A 23196-nucleotide genomic window follows, 5' to 3' on the forward strand; every position below is an offset into this window, starting at 1 on the left:
CCTGCCTGGTCTACCTGCCTGGTCTACCTGCCTGGCCTACCTGCCTGGTCTACCTGCCTGGCCTACCTGCCTGGTCTACCTGCCTGGTCTACCTGCCTGGCCTACCTGCCTGTTCTACCTGCCTGTTCTACCTGCCTGGTCTACCTGCCTGGCCTACCTGCCTGGTCTACCTGCCTGGCCTACCTGCCTGTTCTACCTGCCTGGCCTACCTGCCTGTTCTACCTGCCTGGCCTACCTGCCTGGCCTACCTGCCTGTTCTACCTGCCTGGTCTACCTGCCTGTTCTACCTGCCTGGTCTACCTGCCTGTTCTACCTGCCTGGCCTACCTGCCTGGTCTACCTGCCTGGCCTACCTGCCTGGTCTACCTGCCTGTTCTACCTGCCTGGCCTACCTGCCTGTTCTACCTGCCTGGCCTACCTGCCTGGCCTACCTGCCTGTTCTACCTGCCTGGTCTACCTGCCTGTTCTACCTGCCTGTTCTACCTGCCTGTTCTACCTGCCTGGTCTACCTGCCTGGCCTACCTGCCTGGTCTACCTGCCTGGTCTACCTGCCTGGCCTACCTGCCTGTTCTACCTGCCTGTTCTACCTGCCTGGTCTACCTGCCTGGCCTACCTGCCTGGTCTACCTGCCTGGTCTACCTGCCTGTTCTACCTGCCTGGCCTACCTGCCTGGCCTACCTGCCTGGCCTACCTGCCTGGTCTACCTGCCTGTTCTACCTGCCTGGTCTACCTGCCTGTTCTACCTGCCTGTTCTACCTGCCTGGTCTACCTGCCTGTTCTACCTGCCTGGCCTACCTGCCTGGCCTACCTGCCTGTTCTACCTGCCTGGTCTACCTGCCTGTTCTACCTGCCTGTTCTACCTGCCTGGCCTACCTGCCTGGCCTACCTGCCTGTTCTACCTGCCTGTTCTACCTGCCTGGTCTACCTGCCTGGTCTACCTGCCTGGCCTACCTGCCTGGCCTACCTGCCTGGCCTACCTGCCTGTTCTACCTGCCTGGCCTACCTGCCTGGCCTACCTGCCTGTTCTACCTGCCTGGTCTACCTGCCTGTTCTACCTGCCTGGCCTACCTGCCTGGTCTACCTGCCTGTTCTACCTGCCTGGCCTACCTGCCTGTTCTACCTGCCTGGCCTACCTGCCTGTTCTACCTGCCTGTTCTACCTGCCTGGCCTACCTGCCTGGTCTACCTGCCTGTTCTACCTGCCTGGCCTACCTGCCTGTTCTACCTGCCTGGCCTACCTGCCTGGCCTACCTGCCTGTTCTACCTGCCTGGTCTACCTGCCTGGTCTACCTGCCTGTTCTACCTGCCTGGCCTACCTGCCTGTTCTACCTGCCTGGCCTACCTGCCTGGCCTACCTGCTTGTTCTACCTGCCTGGTCTACCTGCCTGTTCTACCTGCCTGGTCTACCTGCCTGTTCTACCTGCCTGGCCTACCTGCCTGGTCTACCTGCCTGGCCTACCTGCCTGGTCTACCTGCCTGTTCTACCTGCCTGGCCTACCTGCCTGTTCTACCTGCCTGGCCTACCTGCCTGGCCTACCTGCCTGTTCTACCTGCCTGGTCTACCTGCCTGTTCTACCTGCCTGGTCTACCTGCCTGGCCTACCTGCCTGGCCTACCTGCCTGGCCTACCTGCCTGGCCTACCTGCCTGGTCTACCTGCCTGTTCTACCTGCCTGGTCTACCTGCCTGTTCTACCTGCCTGGTCTACCTGCCTGGCCTACCTGCCTGGTCTACCTGCCTGGCCTACCTGCCTGGTCTACCTGCCTGGTCTACCTGCCTGTTCTACCTGCCCGGCCTACCTGCCTGGCCTACCTGCCTGGCCTACCTGCCTGGTCTACCTGCCTGTTCTACCTGCCTGGTCTACCTGCCTGTTCTACCTGCCTGGCCTACCTGCCTGGTCTACCTGCCTGGCCTACCTGCCTGGTCTACCTGCCTGTTCTACCTGCCTGGCCTACCTGCCTGTTCTACCTGCCTGGCCTACCTGCCTGGCCTACCTGCCTGTTCTACCTGCCTGGTCTACCTGCCTGTTCTACCTGCCTGGTCTACCTGCCTGGCCTACCTGCCTGGCCTACCTGCCTGGTCTACCTGCCTGTTCTACCTGCCTGGTCTACCTGCCTGTTCTACCTGCCTGTTCTACCTGCCTGGTCTACCTGCCTGGTCTACCTGCCTGTTCTACCTGCCTGGTCTACCTGCCTGTTCTACCTGCCTGGCCTACCTGCCTGTTCTACCTGCCTGTTCTACCTGCCTGGCCTACCTGCCTGCTACCTGCCTGTTCTACCTGCCTGGTCTACCTGCCTGTTCTACCTGCCTGGTCTACCTGCCTGGTCTACCTGCCTGTTCTACCTGCCTGGCCTACCTGCCTGTTCTACCTGCCTGTTCTACCTGCCTGGTCTACCTGCCTGTTCTACCTGCCTGTTCTACCTGCCTGTTCTACCTGCCTGGTCTACCTGCCTGTTCTACCTGCCTGTTCTACCTGCCTGGCCTACCTGCCTGGCCTACCTGCCTGTTCTACCTGCCTGGCCTACCTGCCTGGTCTACCTGCCTGCCTTCTACCTGCCTGGCCTGGCCTACCTGCCTGGCCTACCTGCCTGGTCTACCTGCCTGGTCTACCTGCCTGTTCTACCTGCCTGTTCTACCTGCCTGTTCTACCTGCCTGGTCTACCTGCCCAGAGGGTTGTCCAGGGTAGGAATGGAAACTCCAGAAACCATCAAAGCTTGATGACGGCCTGTCTCAGGGCTCGTCTCACTAGCCAGACTGTGCAGGTTGCTATGAGACCAGTCACCAGAAACCAGGGTGTAGCCTGGAGGGCAGCGTGAGATTGGTGGATCTTATGTTTAGCAAGATCCATTGACCAATAGAATCTCAGAGGGGCAGAGTACATGTAATTGGTTTGTGCATACAGGATCATCACATTATTAACAACAACAACATAACATTTAGTCAGGTACCTCTGATCCCTGAAACACATCATAGATCTGACATGTTACTATAGAACCAAGGGACATTGTCATGTCTAGTCCCTGCTTCACCTGATCTGAGGTGCGCACCCTGTCACACATCTCATCATGACAGAGATGAACAGGGATCAATTAGCAGCAGCATTAAAGCCTGCATGTGAAGCTGCTGACCAGCCTCAGACCAGCCACGCTCCTGGCAGCTCATGAGGGAGCCTACCCATCCTGAGGAGTTGAGTTACAGCAGCCAGTGGACCTCTGCCAGATGACAATAGAATCCTTGTTCTGAAAAGAGACCCACTGAAATATGGATGAGGAAACACACCTGTTTCCAGGTAACCGAAGCAAGCGATACCGGACCGTGACGATGGCTCGTGTGTATGTGTGTGTGTACTTGTGTGTGTGTGTGTGCTTCCTGCCACCATTTCCTCCTCCTACCTGTTCATTCTCTGTAGACAGACAAGCAGCAACCTGTGCTCTTGACAAGCGGGACATAATCTGGGCAGCTGGAGGAAGCTTGACGCAGGGCCCCCTCTCACAGCCTCCAGACAAACACACGCCTGGCCTGGGTGCTTCTGGAGGTCCTGGTGGGGTGCTGGTCGGTCGTGTGTGCTGGGAGCTCATGAAGAAGACTGCGCCATCTGAGAAAACCTGGGTCTGCTGGAGGGCCTGAAGACTGCGAGAGAGGTTGAGCGTGGTCGAGAGAGAGAGAGCGAGAGAGGTTGACGGTGCTGCTGTTTGGTGTCTGGTTGTCTGATCCGGTCCAGGATGCATCCCATGTGGAAGGTGTACAGGAGCAAGGTCATGCAGACCCTGAACCCTGACCTTGAGGACGACGCAGCAGAGGAGGTAGGACCACAACCAGATCCTTGGATGTGGGGATGGGTATAGCTGAGTGGTAGAACATGGGGATGGGTATAGCTCAGTGGTAGAACATGGGGATGGGTACAGCTCAGTGGTAGAACATGGGGATGGGTATAGCTCAGTGGTAGAACATGGGGATGGGTACAGCTCAGTGGTAGAACATGGGGATGGGTACAGCTCAGTCAAGGTGATTGACAGACACTCACAGGGTTAAGCATTTGAATGCTGAACAGGTCAGGTTCAAATGACCATCTTTCAGTTTGAGTGAAAGTGTCTGCTAAATGACTTAATTATCTTTAGCATTACACTTGTAGCTTACTCCACCTTCTCCTGCCGTCTGGGTGATGTGAATGTTCCTCAGTGAGGGGGAGGGATGGAATGGTTAGTGTAGGGCTGGTGGAGGATGGTGAGTGGAGGGCTGGTGGAGGGTGGTGAGTGGAGGGCTGGTGGAGGATGGTGAATGGAGGGCCAGTGGAGGAGGGTGAGTGGAGGGCTGGTGGAGGATGGTGAATGGAGGGCTGGTGGAGGATGGTGAGTGGAGGGCTGGTGGAGGATGGTGAGTTGAGGGCTGGTGGAGGATGGTGAGTGGAGGGCTGGTGGAGGATGGTGAGTGGAGGGCTGGTGGAGGAGGGTGAGTGGAGAGCTGGTGGAGGATGGTGAGTGGAGGGCTGGTGGAGGATGGTGAGTGGAGGGCTGGTGGAGGATGGTGGAGGATGGTGAATGGAGGGCTGGTGGAGGATGGTGAGTGGAGGGCTGGTGGAGGATGGTGAGTGGAGGGCTGGTGGAGGATGGTGAGTGGAGGGCTGGTGGAGGAGGGTGAGTGGAGGGCTGGTGGAGGGCTGGTGGAGGAGGGTGAGTGGAGGGCTGGTGGAGGATGGTGAGTGTAGGGCTGGTGGAGGATGGTGAGTGGAGGGCTGGTGGAGGATGGTGAGTGGAGGGCTGGTGGAGGGCTGTTGAAGGATGGTGAATGGAGGGCTGGTGGAGGATGGTGAGTGGAGGGCTGGTGGAGGATGGTGAGTGTAGGGCTGGTGGAGGAGGGTGAATGGAGGGCTGGTGGAGGATGGTGAGTGGAGGGCTGGTGGAGGATGGTGAGTGGAGGGCTGGTGGAGGATGGTGAATGGAGGGCTGGTGGAGGAGGCTGAGTGGAGGGCTGGTGGAGGATGGTGAATGGAGGGCTGGTGGAGGAGGGTGAGTGGAGGGCTGGTGGAGGATGGTGAGTGGAGGGCTGGTGGAGGAGGGTGAGTGGAGAGCTGGTGGAGGATGGTGAGTGGAGGGCTGGTGGAGGATGGTGAGTGGAGGGCTGGTGGAGGATGGTGGAGGATGGTGAATGGAGGGCTGGTGGAGGATGGTGAGTGGAGGGCTGGTGGAGAATGGTGAGTGGAGGGCTGGTGGAGGATGGTGAGTGGAGGGCTGGTGGAGGAGGGTGAGTGGAGGGCTGGTGGAGGAGGGTGAGTGGAGGGCTGGTGGAGGATGGTGAGTGGAGGGCTGGTGGAGGTGAACAAGGAGTAAGTAAGTAAGTAAGACTTTATTTACATAGCACATTTCATACAGGAATTGCAGCTCAAGGTGCTTTACATAAAATCAACAAAAACAATAATACAAGTGATAAAAGTAATAGATCTCAAACATATAACAAACCAGACTAGCCGCACTCTATCTGCGGTCTCTCGAATCAGTCTTGGATCCAAGCTGCCTCGTGCAGTTTCCAAACATATAACAAACCAGACAAGCCGCACTCTATCTGCGGTCTCTCTAATCCATCTTAGATCCGAGCTGCCACTTGCAGTTTCCACACACATAACAACCCAGACAAGCCGCACTCTAGCTAGGAGCTGTGGCACTATTTGCAATCCACCTACCGGAAATGAGTCTCTGCAGGTTGGGATGTCTGATAAACATATGCTATATCTAAAATAATTTTGTAGACACAAGAATGGATTTTGTCATGCATGGACATACGCTACTATCCACAACCAAAGTGTGTTACAGCATGCTGTAAGATCGCCTTTAGCCTACTCGTGCATTGCCGTATCAAGTGCGGCATATATTTCAGTGTAGGTTGAAATTCGATTTACTAACACAAAGCTCCCATTCTGGTGGAGTGCGGGTTATAGAAAATGCAGCTTGTTTTCCGAAAAGTACAAGTAAAAACATTTATAAAGTAAGATATACAGTATATATAGCATACAGTCAGATATGTAAATGCTCGTATTCTAGCAGTATTCCAGCGCAGATGTGCTGTGTTGGGGGACAACTTAGGCAAAGTAGTTTAATCAGCTTGTTTTAAGTTTCAAAGGGTTTTCTTCAGGGAGGAAATGCCGGCTAGCTTATTAACAGCAAGTGGTTACTTTAATTACAGTAGAGATTCAGGGAATTTGGCCTGCAAATTGATCAAATACATTTCCTTATAATCCACGTGGATGCGCAGTACTAATATATCTGTAATTGGACTGTCAAGAGGTTTATCCCATGACATATCACCATGGGGGATCAACCAATCAAATTGAGGCCATTGAATCAAGTCAGTCATTAATGTTATACAGTCAGACATTCATGTTATATATTCAGATATTTCTGTTCTGGTGACTGGTGGGTGATGCAGGTCTGGGTGCTGCAGGTCTGGGTGATGCAGGTCTGGGTGATGCAGGTCTGCAGGTCTGGGTGCTGCAGGTCTGGGTGCTGCAGGTCTGGGTGATGCAGGTCTGCAGGTCTGGGTGATGCAGGTCTGGGTGATGCAGGTCTGCAGGTCTGGGTGATGCAGGTCTGCAGGTCTGGGTGATGCAGGTCTGGGTGATGCAGGTCTGGGTGATGCAGGTCTGCAGGTCTGGGTGATGCAGGTCTGGGCGATGCAGGTCTGGGTGCTGCAGGTCTGGGTGATGCAGGTCTGCAGGTCTGGGTGCTGCAGGTCTGGGTGATGCAGGTCTGCAGGTTTGGGTGCAGGTCTGGGTGCTGCAGGTCTGCAGGTCTGGGTGATGCAGGTCTGCAGGTCTGGGTGCAGGTCTGGGTGCTGCAGGTCTGCAGGTCTGGGTGCTGCAGGTCTGGGTGCTGCAGGTCTGCAGGTCTGGGTGATGCAGGTCTGGGTGATGCAGGTGTGTGTGTGTTCTTAGGGGGGCATCCATTTAGTAGACGTTTGAGGGCATAACATTAACAGTGTGGTGTCTGCATGTGTGGTGTATGTGTAACAGACGTGGTCTTGCAAGTTCCGTCAGAGGTATACGGGCATCCGTCCGCTCCAAACGGGAGTCAAACTCACCACCTCTGACTTTCCAAGCGCCACCACTACCAACTACGCCAACGAAAAGCTAGCAATTCGTTGACGCGGGTGGCCTGTTACATACTTGAGGAGTGAGTTTCACCACACACCGGCTACATTTGTGTGTGTGTGTGTGCAGGTGCAGGAGGTGGACGCTGAAGTCAGCCCAGTGCAGGAGGATGAGGGGCCCAGCGCGGTCACACAGCTGGCTAAGAAGGTCTGCATCTCCCCCCTTCTCCCCCCTCCCCTCCCCCAGCCCCCAGTCTTCTGTTATACACTCATCAACACACAGGAGTACAGTTGCTGTGCGTGCATGTGTCTGTGTGTGTGTGTGTGTTTGAGCATGTATGTGTGTGTGTGTTTGAGCATGTATGTGTGTGTGTGTTTGAGCATGTATGTGTGTGTGTGTCCAGGTGCATGTTGCCGGGGCGCGGGGCTGGAACAGGATGTCTGCTCTGTTCAGTAAGGAGGATGAGCACCAGCTGCTGGAGGAGACAGAGAGCCCAGCTGGAGCTGACCAGTAAGACCACCATGCTGAACCCTCAACACACTCACCCTGTCACCAACACACTCACCCTGTCACTAACACACTCACCCTGTCACCAACACACTCACCCTGTCACCAACACACTCACCCTGTCACTAACACACTCACCCTGTCACCAACACACTCACCCTGTCACCAACACACTCACACCGTCACTAACACACTCACCCTGTCACTAACACACTCACCCTGTCACCAACACACTCACACCGTCACCAACACACTCACCCTGTCACCAACACACTCACCCTGTCACCAACACACTCACCCTGTCACTAACACACTCACCCTGTCACCAACACACTCACCCTGTCACCCACACACTCACCCTGTCACTAACACACTCACCCTGTCACCAACACACTCACCCTGTCACCAACACACTCACCCTGTCACTAACACACTCACCCTGTCACCAACACACTCACACCGTCACCAACACACTCACCCTGTCACCAACACACTCACCCTGTCACCCACACACTCACCCTGTCACTAACACACTCACCCTGTCACCAACACACTCACCCTGTCACCCACACACTCACCCTGTCACTAACACACTCACCCTGTCACCAACACACTCACCCTGTCACCAACACACTCACCCTGTCACTAACACACTCACCCTGTCACCCACACACTCACCCTGTCACTAACACACTCACCCTGTCACCAACACACTCACCCTGTCACCAACACACTCACCCTGTCACTAACACACTCACCCTGTCACCAACACACTCACCCTGTCACTAACACACTCACACCGTCACTAACACACTCACCCTGTCACTAACACACTCACCCTGTCACCAACACACTCACACCGTCACCAACACACTCACCCTGTCACCAACACACTCACCCTGTCACCCACACACTCACCCTGTCACTAACACACTCACCCTGTCACCAACACACTCACCCTGTCACCCACACACTCACCCTGTCACTAACACACTCACCCTGTCACCAACACACTCACCCTGTCACCAACACACTCACCCTGTCACCAACACACTCACACCGTCACCAACACACTCACCCTGTCACCAACACACTCACCCTGTCACCCACACACTCACCCTGTCACTAACACACTCACCCTGTCACCAACACACTCACCCTGTCACCCACACACTCACCCTGTCACTAACACACTCACCCTGTCACCAACACACTCACCCTGTCACCAACACACTCACCCTGTCACTAACACACTCACCCTGTCACCAACACACTCACCCTGTCACTAACACACTCACACCGTCACTAACACACTCACCCTGTCACTAACACACTCACCCTGTCACCAACACACTCACACCGTCACCAACACACTCACCCTGTCACCAACACACTCACCCTGTCACCCACACACTCACCCTGTCACTAACACACTCACCCTGTCACCAACACACTCACCCTGTCACCCACACACTCACCCTGTCACTAACACACTCACCCTGTCACCCACACACTCACCCTGTCACCAACACACTCACCCTGTCACCAACACACTCACACCGTCACCCACACACTCACCCTGTCACCAACACACTCACCCTGTCACCAACACACTCACCCTGTCACTAACACACTCACCCTGTCACCAACACACTCACCCTGTCACCCACACACTCACCCTGTCACTAACACACTCACCCTGTCACCAACACACTCACCCTGTCACCAACACACTCACCCTGTCACTAACACACTCACCCTGTCACCAACACACTCACCCTGTCACTAACACACTCACACCGTCACTAACACACTCACCCTGTCACTAACACACTCACCCTGTCACCAACACACTCACACCGTCACCAACACACTCACCCTGTCACCAACACACTCACCCTGTCACCCACACACTCACCCTGTCACTAACACACTCACCCTGTCACCAACACACTCACCCTGTCACCCACACACTCACCCTGTCACTAACACACTCACCCTGTCACCCACACACTCACCCTGTCACCCACACACTCACCCTGTCACCAACACACTCACACCGTCACCAACACACTCACCCTGTCACCAACACACTCACCCTGTCACCAACACACTCACCCTGTCACTAACACACTCACCCTGTCACCAACACACTCACCCTGTCACCCACACACTCACCCTGTCACTAACACACTCACCCTGTCACCCACACACTCACCCTGTCACCAACACACTCACACTGTCACTAACACACTCACCCTGTCACCCACACACTCACCCTGTCACTAACACACTCACCCTGTCACCAACACACTCACCCTGTCACCAACACACTCACACTGTCACTAACACACTCACCCTGTCACCCACACACTCACCCTGTCACTAACACACTCACCCTGTCACCAACACACTCACCCTGTCACCCACACACTCACCCTGTCACTAACACACTCACCCTGTCACCAACACACTCACCCTGTCACCAACACACTCACACCGTCACCAACACACTCACCCTGTCACCAACACACTCACCCTGTCACCCACACACTCACCCTGTCACTAACACACTCACCCTGTCACCAACACACTCACCCTGTCACCCACACACTCACCCTGTCACTAACACACTCACCCTGTCACCAACACACTCACCCTGTCACCAACACACTCACACTGTCACTAACACACTCACCCTGTCACCCACACACTCACCCTGTCACTAACACACTCACCCTGTCACCAACACACTCACCCTGTCACCAACACACTCACACTGTCACTAACACACTCACCCTGTCACCCACACACTCACCCTGTCACTAACACACTCACCCTGTCACCAACACACTCACCCTGTCACCCACACACTCACCCTGTCACCAACACACTCACCCTGTCACCAACACACTCACCCTGTCACCAACACACTCACACCGTCACCAACACACTCACCCTGTCACCAACACACTCACCCTGTCACTAACACACTCACCCTGTCACCAACACACTCACCCTGTCACCCACACACTCACCCTGTCACTAACACACTCACCCTGTCACCCACACACTCACCCTGTCACCAACACACTCACACTGTCACTAACACACTCACCCTGTCACCCACACACTCACCCTGTCACTAACACACTCACCCTGTCACCAACACACTCACCCTGTCACCAACACACTCACCCTGTCACCAACACACTCACCCTGTCACCCACACACTCACCCTGTCACTAACACACTCACCCTGTCACCAACACACTCACCCTGTCACCAACACACTCACACTGTCACTAACACACTCACCCTGTCACCCACACACTCACCCTGTCACTAACACACTCACCCTGTCACCAACACACTCACCCTGTCACCCACACACTCACACTGTCACTAACACACTCACCCTGTCACCCACACACTCACCCTGTCACTAACACACTCACCCTGTCACCAACACACTCACCCTGTCACCCACACACTCACCCTGTCACCCACACACTCACCCTGTCACCAACACACTCACCCTGTCACCAACACACTCACCCTGTCACCAACACACTCACACCGTCACCAACACACTCACCCTGTCACCAACACACTCACCCTGTCACCCACACACTCACCCTGTCACTAACACACTCACCCTGTCACCAACACACTCACCCTGTCACCCACACACTCACCCTGTCACTAACACACTCACCCTGTCACCAACACACTCACCCTGTCACCAACACACTCACACTGTCACTAACACACTCACCCTGTCACCCACACACTCACCCTGTCACTAACACACTCACCCTGTCACCAACACACTCACCCTGTCACCAACACACTCACCCTGTCACCAACACACTCACCCTGTCACTAACACACTCACCCTGTCACCAACACACTCACCCTGTCACCCACACACTCACCCTGTCACTAACACACTCACCCTGTCACCAACACACTCACCCTGTCACCAACACACTCACACTGTCACCCACACACTCACCCTGTCACTAACACACTCACCCTGTCACCAACACACTCACCCTGTCACCAACACACTCACCCTGTCACCAACACACTCACACCGTCACCCACACACTCACCCTGTCACCAACACACTCACCCTGTCACCAACACACTCACCCTGTCACTAACACACTCACCCTGTCACCAACACACTCACCCTGTCACCCACACACTCACCCTGTCACTAACACACTCACCCTGTCACCAACACACTCACCCTGTCACCAACACACTCACCCTGTCACTAACACACTCACACCGTCACTAACACACTCACCCTGTCACTAACACACTCACCCTGTCACCAACACACTCACACCGTCACCAACACACTCACCCTGTCACCAACACACTCACCCTGTCACCCACACACTCACCCTGTCACTAACACACTCACCCTGTCACCAACACACTCACCCTGTCACCCACACACTCACCCTGTCACTAACACACTCACCCTGTCACCCACACACTCACCCTGTCACCAACACACTCACCCTGTCACCAACACACTCACACCGTCACCAACACACTCACCCTGTCACCAACACACTCACCCTGTCACCCACACACTCACCCTGTCACTAACACACTCACCCTGTCACCAACACACTCACCCTGTCACCAACACACTCACACTGTCACTAACACACTCACCCTGTCACCCACACACTCACCCTGTCACTAACACACTCACCCTGTCACCAACACACTCACCCTGTCACCCACACACTCACCCTGTCACTAACACACTCACCCTGTCACCAACACACTCACCCTGTCACCAACACACTCACCCTGTCACCAACACACTCACACCGTCACCAACACACTCACCCTGTCACCAACACACTCACCCTGTCACCAACACACTCACCCTGTCACTAACACACTCACCCTGTCACCAACACACTCACCCTGTCACCCACACACTCACCCTGTCACTAACACACTCACCCTGTCACCAACACACTCACCCTGTCACCAACACACTCACACTGTCACTAACACACTCACCCTGTCACCCACACACTCACCCTGTCACTAACACACTCACCCTGTCACCAACACACTCACCCTGTCACCAACACACTCACCCTGTCACTAACACACTCACCCTGTCACCCACACACTCACCCTGTCACTAACACACTCACCCTGTCACCAACACACTCACCCTGTCACCCACACACTCACCCTGTCACCAACACACTCACCCTGTCACCAACACACTCACCCTGTCACCAACACACTCACCCTGTCACTAACACACTCACACCGTCACCAACACACTCACCCTGTCACCAACACACTCACCCTGTCACCAACACACTCACCCTGTCACTAACACACTCACCCTGTCACCAACACACTCACCCTGTCACCCACACACTCACCCTGTCACTAACACACTCACCCTGTCACCAACACACTCACCCTGTCACCAACACACTCACACTGTCACTAACACACTCACCCTGTCACCCACACACTCACCCTGTCACTAACACACTCACCCTGTCACCAACACACTCACCCTGTCACCAACACACTCACCCTGTCACCCACACACTCACCCTGTCACTAACACACTCACCCTGTCACCAACACACTCACCCTGTCACCAACACACTCACACTGTCACTAACACACTCACCCTGTCACCCACACACTCACCCTGTCACTAACACACTCACCCTGTCACCAACACACTCACCCTGTCACCAACACACTCACACTGTCACTAACACACTCACCCTGTCACCCACACACTCACCCTGTCACCAACACACTCACCCTGTCACCAACACACTCACACCGTCACCAACACACTCACCCTGTCACCAACACACTCACCCTGTCACCCACACACTCACCCTGTCACTAACACACTCACCCTGTCACCAACACACTCACCCTGTCACCCACACACTCACCCTGTCACTAACACACTCACCCTGTCACCAACACACTCACCCTGTCACCAACACACTCACACTGTCACTAACACACTCACCCTGTCACCCACACACTCACCCTGTCACTAACACACTCACCCTGTCACCAACACACTCACCCTGTCACCAACACACTCACCCTGTCACCAACACACTCACCCTGTCACTAACACACTCACCCTGTCACCAACACACTCACCCTGTCACCCACACACTCACCCTGTCACTAACACACTCACCCTGTCACCAACACACTCACCCTGTCACCAACACACTCACACTGTCACCCACACACTCACCCTGTCACTAACACACTCACCCTGTCACCAACACACTCACCCTGTCACCAACACACTCACCCTGTCACCAACACACTCACACCGTCACCCACACACTCACCCTGTCACCAACACACTCACCCTGTCACCAACACACTCACCCTGTCACTAACACACTCACCCTGTCACCAACACACTCACCCTGTCACCCACACACTCACCCTGTCACTAACACACTCACCCTGTCACCAACACACTCACCCTGTCACCAACACACTCACCCTGTCACTAACACACTCACACCGTCACTAACACACTCACCCTGTCACTAACACACTCACCCTGTCACCAACACACTCACACCGTCACCAACACACTCACCCTGTCACCAACACACTCACCCTGTCACCCACACACTCACCCTGTCACTAACACACTCACCCTGTCACCAACACACTCACCCTGTCACCCACACACTCACCCTGTCACTAACACACTCACCCTGTCACCCACACACTCACCCTGTCACCAACACACTCACCCTGTCACCAACACACTCACACCGTCACCAACACACTCACCCTGTCACCAACACACTCACCCTGTCACCCACACACTCACCCTGTCACTAACACACTCACCCTGTCACCAACACACTCACCCTGTCACCAACACACTCACACTGTCACTAACACACTCACCCTGTCACCCACACACTCACCCTGTCACTAACACACTCACCCTGTCACCAACACACTCACCCTGTCACCCACACACTCACCCTGTCACTAACACACTCACCCTGTCACCAACACACTCACCCTGTCACCAACACACTCACCCTGTCACCAACACACTCACACCGTCACCAACACACTCACCCTGTCACCAACACACTCACCCTGTCACCAACACACTCACCCTGTCACTAACACACTCACCCTGTCACCAACACACTCACCCTGTCACCCACACACTCACCCTGTCACTAACACACTCACCCTGTCACCAACACACTCACCCTGTCACCAACACACTCACACTGTCACTAACACACTCACCCTGTCACCCACACACTCACCCTGTCACTAACACACTCACCCTGTCACCAACACACTCACCCTGTCACCAACACACTCACCCTGTCACTAACACACTCACCCTGTCACCCACACACTCACCCTGTCACTAACACACTCACCCTGTCACCAACACACTCACCCTGTCACCCACACACTCACCCTGTCACCAACACACTCACCCTGTCACCAACACACTCACCCTGTCACCAACACACTCACCCTGTCACTAACACACTCACCCTGTCACCAACACACTCACCCTGTCACCAACACACTCACCCTGTCACTAACACACTCACCCTGTCACCCACACACTCACCCTGTCACCCACACACTCACCCTGTCACTAACACACTCACCCTGTCACCAACACACTCACCCTGTCACCAACACACTCACACTGTCACTAACACACTCACCCTGTCACCCACACACTCACCCTGTCACTAACACACTCACCCTGTCACCAACACACTCACCCTGTCACCAACACACTCACCCTGTCACCCACACACTCACCCTGTCACCCACACACTCACCCTGTCACTAACACACTCACCCTGTCACCAACACACTCACCCTGTCACCAACACACTCACACTGTCACTAACACACTCACCCTGTCACCCACACACTCACCCTGTCACTAACACACTCACCCTGTCACCAACACACTCACCCTGTCACCAACACACTCACACTGTCACTAACACACTCACCCTGTCACCCACACACTCACCCTGTCACTAACACACTCACCCTGTCACCCACACACTCACCCTGTCACCCACACACTCACCCTGTCACTAACACACTCACCCTGTCACCAACACACTCACCCTGTCACCAACACACTCACCCTGTCACCAACACACTCACACCGTCACCAACACACTCACCCTGTCACCAACACACTCACCCTGTCACCCACACACTCACCCTGTCACTAACACACTCACCCTGTCACCAACACACTCACCCTGTCACCCACACACTCACCCTGTCACTAACACACTCACCCTGTCACCAACACACTCACCCTGTCACCAACACACTCACACTGTCACTAACACACTCACCCTGTCACCCACACACTCACCCTGTCACTAACACACTCACCCTGTCACCAACACACTCACCCTGTCACCAACACACTCACCCTGTCACTAACACACTCACCCTGTCACCAACACACTCACCCTGTCACCCACACACTCACCCTGTCACTAACACACTCACCCTGTCACCCACACACTCACCCTGTCACTAACACACTCACCCTGTCACCAACACACTCACCCTGTCACCAACACACTCACCCTGTCACCAACACACTCACCCTGTCACCCACACACTCACCCTGTCACTAACACACTCACCCTGTCACCAACACACTCACCCTGTCACCAACACACTCACACTGTCACTAACACACTCACCCTGTCACCCACACACTCACCCTGTCACTAACACACTCACCCTGTCACCAACACACTCACCCTGTCACCAACACACTCACACTGTCACTAACACACTCACCCTGTCACCCACACACTCACCCTGTCACTAACACACTCACCCTGTCACCAACACACTCACCCTGTCACCCACACACTCACCCTGTCACTAACACACTCACCCTGTCACCAACACACTCACCCTGTCACCAACACACTCACCCTGTCACCAACACACTCACACCGTCACCAACACACTCACCCTGTCACCAACACACTCACCCTGTCACCCACACACTCACCCTGTCACTAACACACTCACCCTGTCACCAACACACTCACCCTGTCACCAACACACTCACACTGTCACTAACACACTCACCCTGTCACCCACACACTCACCCTGTCACTAACACACTCACCCTGTCACCAACACACTCACCCTGTCACCAACACACTCACACTGTCACTAACACACTCACCCTGTCACCCACACACTCACCCTGTCACTAACACACTCACCCTGTCACCAACACACTCACCCTGTCACCAACACACTCACCCTGTCACCAACACACTCACCCTGTCACCAACACACTCACACCGTCACCAACACACTCACCCTGTCACCAACACACTCACCCTGTCACCCACACACTCACCCTGTCACTAACACACTCACCCTGTCACCAACACACTCACCCTGTCACCCACACACTCACCCTGTCACTAACACACTCACCCTGTCACCAACACACTCACCCTGTCACCAACACACTCACACTGTCACTAACACACTCACCCTGTCACCCACACACTCACCCTGTCACTAACACACTCACCCTGTCACCAACACACTCACCCTGTCACCCACACACTCACCCTGTCACTAACACACTCACCCTGTCACCAACACACTCACCCTGTCACCCACACACTCACCCTGTCACTAACACACTCACCCTGTCACCCACACACTCACCCTGTCACCAACACACTCACACTGTCACTAACACACTCACCCTGTCACCCACACACTCACCCTGTCACTAACACACTCACCCTGTCACCAACACACTCACCCTGTCACCAACACACTCACCCTGTCACCAACACACTCACCCTGTCACTAACACACTCACACCGTCACCAACACACTCACCCTGTCACCAACACACTCACCCTGTCACTAACACACTCACCCTGTCACCAACACACTCACCCTGTCACCCACACACTCACCCTGTCACTAACACACTCACCCTGTCACCAACACACTCACCCTGTCACCAACACACTCACACTGTCACTAACACACTCACCCTGTCACCCACACACTCACCCTGTCACTAACACACTCACCCTGTCACCAACACACTCACCCTGTCACCAACACACTCACCCTGTCACCCACACACTCACCCTGTCACTAACACACTCACCCTGTCACCAACACACTCACCCTGTCACCAACACACTCACACTGTCACTAACACACTCACCCTGTCACCCACACACTCACCCTGTCACTAACACACTCACCCTGTCACCAACACACTCACCCTGTCACCAACACACTCACACTGTCACTAACACACTCACCCTGTCACCCACACACTCACCCTGTCACTAACACACTCACCCTGTCACCCACACACTCACCCTGTCACCCACACACTCACCCTGTCACTAACACACTCACCCTGTCACCAACACACTCACCCTGTCACCAACACACTCACCCTGTCACCAACACACTCACACCGTCACCAACACACTCACCCTGTCACCAACACACTCACCCTGTCACCCACACACTCACCCTGTCACTAACACACTCACCCTGTCACCAACACACTCACCCTGTCACCCACACACTCACCCTGTCACTAACACACTCACCCTGTCACCAACACACTCACCCTGTCACCAACACACTCACACTGTCACTAACACACTCACCCTGTCACCCACACACTCACCCTGTCACTAACACACTCACCCTGTCACCAACACACTCACCCTGTCACCAACACACTCACCCTGTCACTAACACACTCACCCTGTCACCAACACACTCACCCTGTCACCCACACACTCACCCTGTCACTAACACACTCACCCTGTCACCCACACACTCACCCTGTCACTAACACACTCACCCTGTCACCAACACACTCACCCTGTCACCAACACACTCACCCTGTCACCAACACACTCACCCTGTCACCCACACACTCACCCTGTCACTAACACACTCACCCTGTCACCAACACACTCACCCTGTCACCAACACACTCACACTGTCACTAACACACTCACCCTGTCACCCACACACTCACCCTGTCACTAACACACTCACCCTGTCACCAACACACTCACCCTGTCACCAACACACTCACACTGTCACTAACACACTCACCCTGTCACCCACACACTCACCCTGTCACTAACACACTCACCCTGTCACCAACACACTCACCCTGTCACCCACACACTCACCCTGTCACTAACACACTCACCCTGTCACCAACACACTCACCCTGTCACCAACACACTCACCCTGTCACCAACACACTCACACCGTCACCAACACACTCACCCTGTCACCAACACACTCACCCTGTCACCCACACACTCACCCTGTCACTAACACACTCACCCTGTCACCAACACACTCACCCTGTCACCAACACACTCACACTGTCACTAACACACTCACCCTGTCACCCACACACTCACCCTGTCACTAACACACTCACCCTGTCACCAACACACTCACCCTGTCACCAACACACTCACACTGTCACTAACACACTCACCCTGTCACCCACACACTCACCCTGTCACTAACACACTCACCCTGTCACCAACACACTCACCCTGTCACCAACACACTCACCCTGTCACCAACACACTCACCCTGTCACCAACACACTCACACCGTCACCAACACACTCACCCTGTCACCAACACACTCACCCTGTCACCAACACACTCACCCTGTCACTAACACACTCACCCTGTCACCAACACACTCACCCTGTCACCCACACACTCACCCTGTCACTAACACACTCACCCTGTCACCAACACACTCACCCTGTCACCAACACACTCACACTGTCACTAACACACTCACCCTGTCACCCACACACTCACCCTGTCACTAACACACTCACCCTGTCACCAACACACTCACCCTGTCACCCACACACTCACCCTGTCACTAACACACTCACCCTGTCACCAACACACTCACCCTGTCACCCACACACTCACCCTGTCACTAACACACTCACCCTGTCACCCACACACTCACCCTGTCACCAACACACTCACACTGTCACTAACACACTCACCCTGTCACCCACACACTCACCCTGTCACTAACACACTCACCCTGTCACCAACACACTCACCCTGTCACCAACACACTCACCCTGTCACCCACACACTCACCCTGTCACTAACACACTCACCCTGTCACCAACACACTCACCCTGTCACCAACACACTCACACTGTCACTAACACACTCACCCTGTCACCCACACACTCACCCTGTCACTAACACACTCACCCTGTCACCAACACACTCACCCTGTCACCAACACACTCACACTGTCACTAACACACTCACCCTGTCACCCACACACTCACCCTGTCACTAACACACTCACCCTGTCACCAACACACTCACCCTGTCACCCACACACTCACCCTGTCACTAACACACTCACCCTGTCACCAACACACTCACACTGTCACTAACACACTCACCCTGTCACCCACACACTCACCCTGTCACTAACACACTCACCCTGTCACCAACACACTCACCCTGTCACCCACACACTCACCCTGTCACTAACACACTCACCCTGTCACCAACACACTCACCCTGTCACCCACACACTCACCCTGTCACTAACACACTCACCCTGTCACCCACACACTCACCCTGTCACCAACACACTCACACTGTCACTAACACACTCACCCTGTCACCCACACACTCACCCTGTCACTAACACACTCACCCTGTCACCAACACACTCACCCTGTCACCAACACACTCACCCTGTCACCCACACACTCACCCTGTCACTAACACACTCACCCTGTCACCAACACACTCACCCTGTCACCAACACACTCACACTGTCACTAACACACTCACCCTGTCACCCACACACTCACCCTGTCACTAACACACTCACCCTGTCACCAACACACTCACCCTGTCACCAACACACTCACACTGTCACTAACACACTCACCCTGTCACCCACACACTCACCCTGTCACTAACACACTCACCCTGTCACCAACACACTCACCCTGTCACCCACACACTCACCCTGTCACTAACACACTCACCCTGTCACCAACACACTCACCCTGTCACCAACACACTCACACTGTCACCAACACACTCACCCTGTCACCAACACACTCACCCTGTCACCCACACACTCACCCTGTCACTAACACACTCACCCTGTCACCAACACACTCACCCTGTCACCAACACACTCACACTGTCACTAACACACTCACCCTGTCACCCACACACTCACCCTGTCACTAACACACTCACCCTGTCACCAACACACTCACCCTGTCACCAACACACTCACACTGTCACTAACACACTCACCCTGTCACCCACACACTCACCCTGTCACTAACACACTCACCCTGTCACCAACACACTCACCCTGTCACCAACACACTCACCCTGTCACCAACACACTCACCCTGTCACTAACACACTCACCCTGTCATTCCTCCCCACCCCAGCCCACTGGCCGTCCAGCCAGAGGACCCCCAACCTGCCCGGCGCTCAGGATTCTGGGATAGCTTTGCCACCAAGTGGCAACAGAAGCAAGCAGCAGCGGCAGCAGCTGGCATGGAGGGGGGGGAGGAGAGGGGTGAGGAGGAAGTGGGCGAGGGAGGCGGGGAGCGGGGGCAGGAAGGCCAGAATGCGGAGGGGGAGGAGAGTGAAGGGGGAGGAGGCCTCAAAAACAGCTTTTCCAAATACGCCTCCCTCGGAGGGGGAGGGGGAGGGGGCGATGACACAGCCTTCAAGTGGAACTTTGTCACCAGCAAACTGGCAGAGCTCAAGACCAAGAGCATGACCAAGACCACCTAGCTGGCTGAGGGTTAGGATGGGGGTGAGGTTTGGGCTGGGGGTGAGGGTTAGGATGGGTTTGAGGTTTGGTGTGAGGCTGGGGGTGAGGGTTAGGATGGGGGTGAGGCTGGGGGTGAGGTTTAGGGTGAGGCTGGGGGTGAGGTTTGAGGTGAAGCTAGAGCTGGGGTAACTACACCATAACACCTCTCCATAATCCAGATCCCAACCTGTTCTCCCCTCTCCCCAGGCTGAAACACAGGATTACATCTGGGCTTAGATACAGCGAGAGATGAGTGTGTCTGGGTCACTAACCTGCAGAGAGGGAAAAGAGCTGATGGGAATAATGATGTTGATATGAAACAGATCGTGATCTCTAATAACATCTTTATAACTATGAATGAAGAGGTGTTGATATGTGTGACATGGACGATTGTCTGGAGTAAGGTGATGTTTGAGTTGCTTGGTTTTCCTGTCATGAAACTGACGGTAATCCGTTTCACCTGTAAAAAGTGTTATTGCAGTGTCACTTTAAAACATTCCTTAAACCAAAAACTGAAACCTCTTTTAATTAGATTTTGTGTTGTCTTGACTTTGTGAATGTTTAACTCTTGTGTGTTGTTAATATTCCAATAAAGATCCTTGCACTAAATATAATGATTGAAAGAGTCACAATGTGGGAAAGCATGATGAAAAGAATTATTCGAGCTTAAAACCAATACAGTTTCACAATGTCCTAGTGTCCTCAAAATATACTCACTAGCAGTATCCAGGCTGGCCTGTAGGGGGAGCCAGACTGACTAGAGTAGCAGTATCCACGCTGGCCTGTAGGGGGAGCCAGACTGACTAAAGTAGCAATATCCAGGCTGGCCTGTAGGGGGAGCCAGACCGACTAGAGTAGCAGTATCCAGGCTGGCCTGTAGGGGGAGCCAGACTGACTAGAGTAGCAGTATCCACGCTGGCCTGTAGGGGGAGCCAGACTGACTAGAGTAGCAGTATCCAGGCTGGCCTGTAGGGGGAGCCAGACTGACTAGAGTAGCAGTATCCAGGCTGGCCTGTAGGGGAAGCCAGACTGACTAGAGTAGCAGTATCCAGGCTGGCCTGTAGGGGAAGCCAGACTGACTAGAGTAGCAGTATCCACGCTGGCCTGTAAGGGGAGCTCTGTACCAGGATAAGCTCCAACAACACTGTTGTTAACATACCCTGACGTCATTCTGGTTCTAGTCATGACCAGTCATTCTAGTTCATCTCATTCATAAAACATGAATAACAATCGATGTAGGATGCAAGGTGTCTATCTGACCACACGAGAACCACAGCACCACAAACTTCCTGTCTCTCAGTGGACGGACTGAGACCCAGATATCACCTTCCCTTCTTTCTCTTATCTTTAATTTCCTCCTATTTATCCTCCCTCTGTGTCCGTCATCCTGTCATCCCTCCATCCTGTCATCCCTCCATCCTGTCATCCCTTCATCCCTTCATCCTGTCATCCTGTCATCCCTCCATCCTGTCATCCCTCCATCCTGTCATCCTGTCATCCCTCCATCCTGTCATCCCTCCATCCTGTCATTCCTCCATCCTGTCATCCCTTCATCCCTCCATCCTGTCATCCTGTCATCCCTCCATCCTGTCATCCTGTCATCCCTTCATCCTGTCATC

At 54.4% G+C, this 23196-nt stretch overlaps 1 protein-coding gene across 1 annotated transcript; it reads left to right on the forward strand.

Moving 5' to 3' along the window:
• Positions 1–3417: 3417 nt before the first annotated feature.
• LOC124475478 (uncharacterized protein C1orf232) lies at positions 3418–21558 on the forward strand. Its single transcript, XM_047032137.1, has 5 exons — positions 3418–3800; positions 7208–7285; positions 7482–7588; positions 21207–21313; positions 21461–21558. Exons 1-5 carry the CDS (start codon positions 3720–3722, stop codon positions 21556–21558), a joined length of 471 nt encoding a protein of 156 aa, XP_046888093.1. The 5' UTR covers positions 3418–3719.
• The last annotated feature ends 1638 nt before the right edge of the window (positions 21559–23196 follow it).

Source organism: Hypomesus transpacificus, chromosome 2 (assembly GCF_021917145.1).
Source record: "Hypomesus transpacificus isolate Combined female chromosome 2, fHypTra1, whole genome shotgun sequence".
Lineage (NCBI taxonomy): Eukaryota > Metazoa > Chordata > Actinopteri > Osmeriformes > Osmeridae > Hypomesus > Hypomesus transpacificus.

Bases quoted from the DNA above. Each gene is read 5' to 3' on its own strand.
- LOC124475478 (XM_047032137.1), top strand. From the start codon at position 3,720: ATGCATCCCATGTGGAAGGTGTACAGGAGCAAGGTCATGCAGACCCTG. The intron at 3,801-7,207 runs GTAGGACCACAA...GTGTGTGTGCAG, and splicing joins AGGACGACGCAGCAGAGGAG to GTGCAGGAGGTGGACGCTGA. The intron at 21,314-21,460 runs GCATGGAGGGGG...CCTCCCTCGGAG, and splicing joins AGCAGCAGCGGCAGCAGCTG to GGGGAGGGGGAGGGGGCGAT.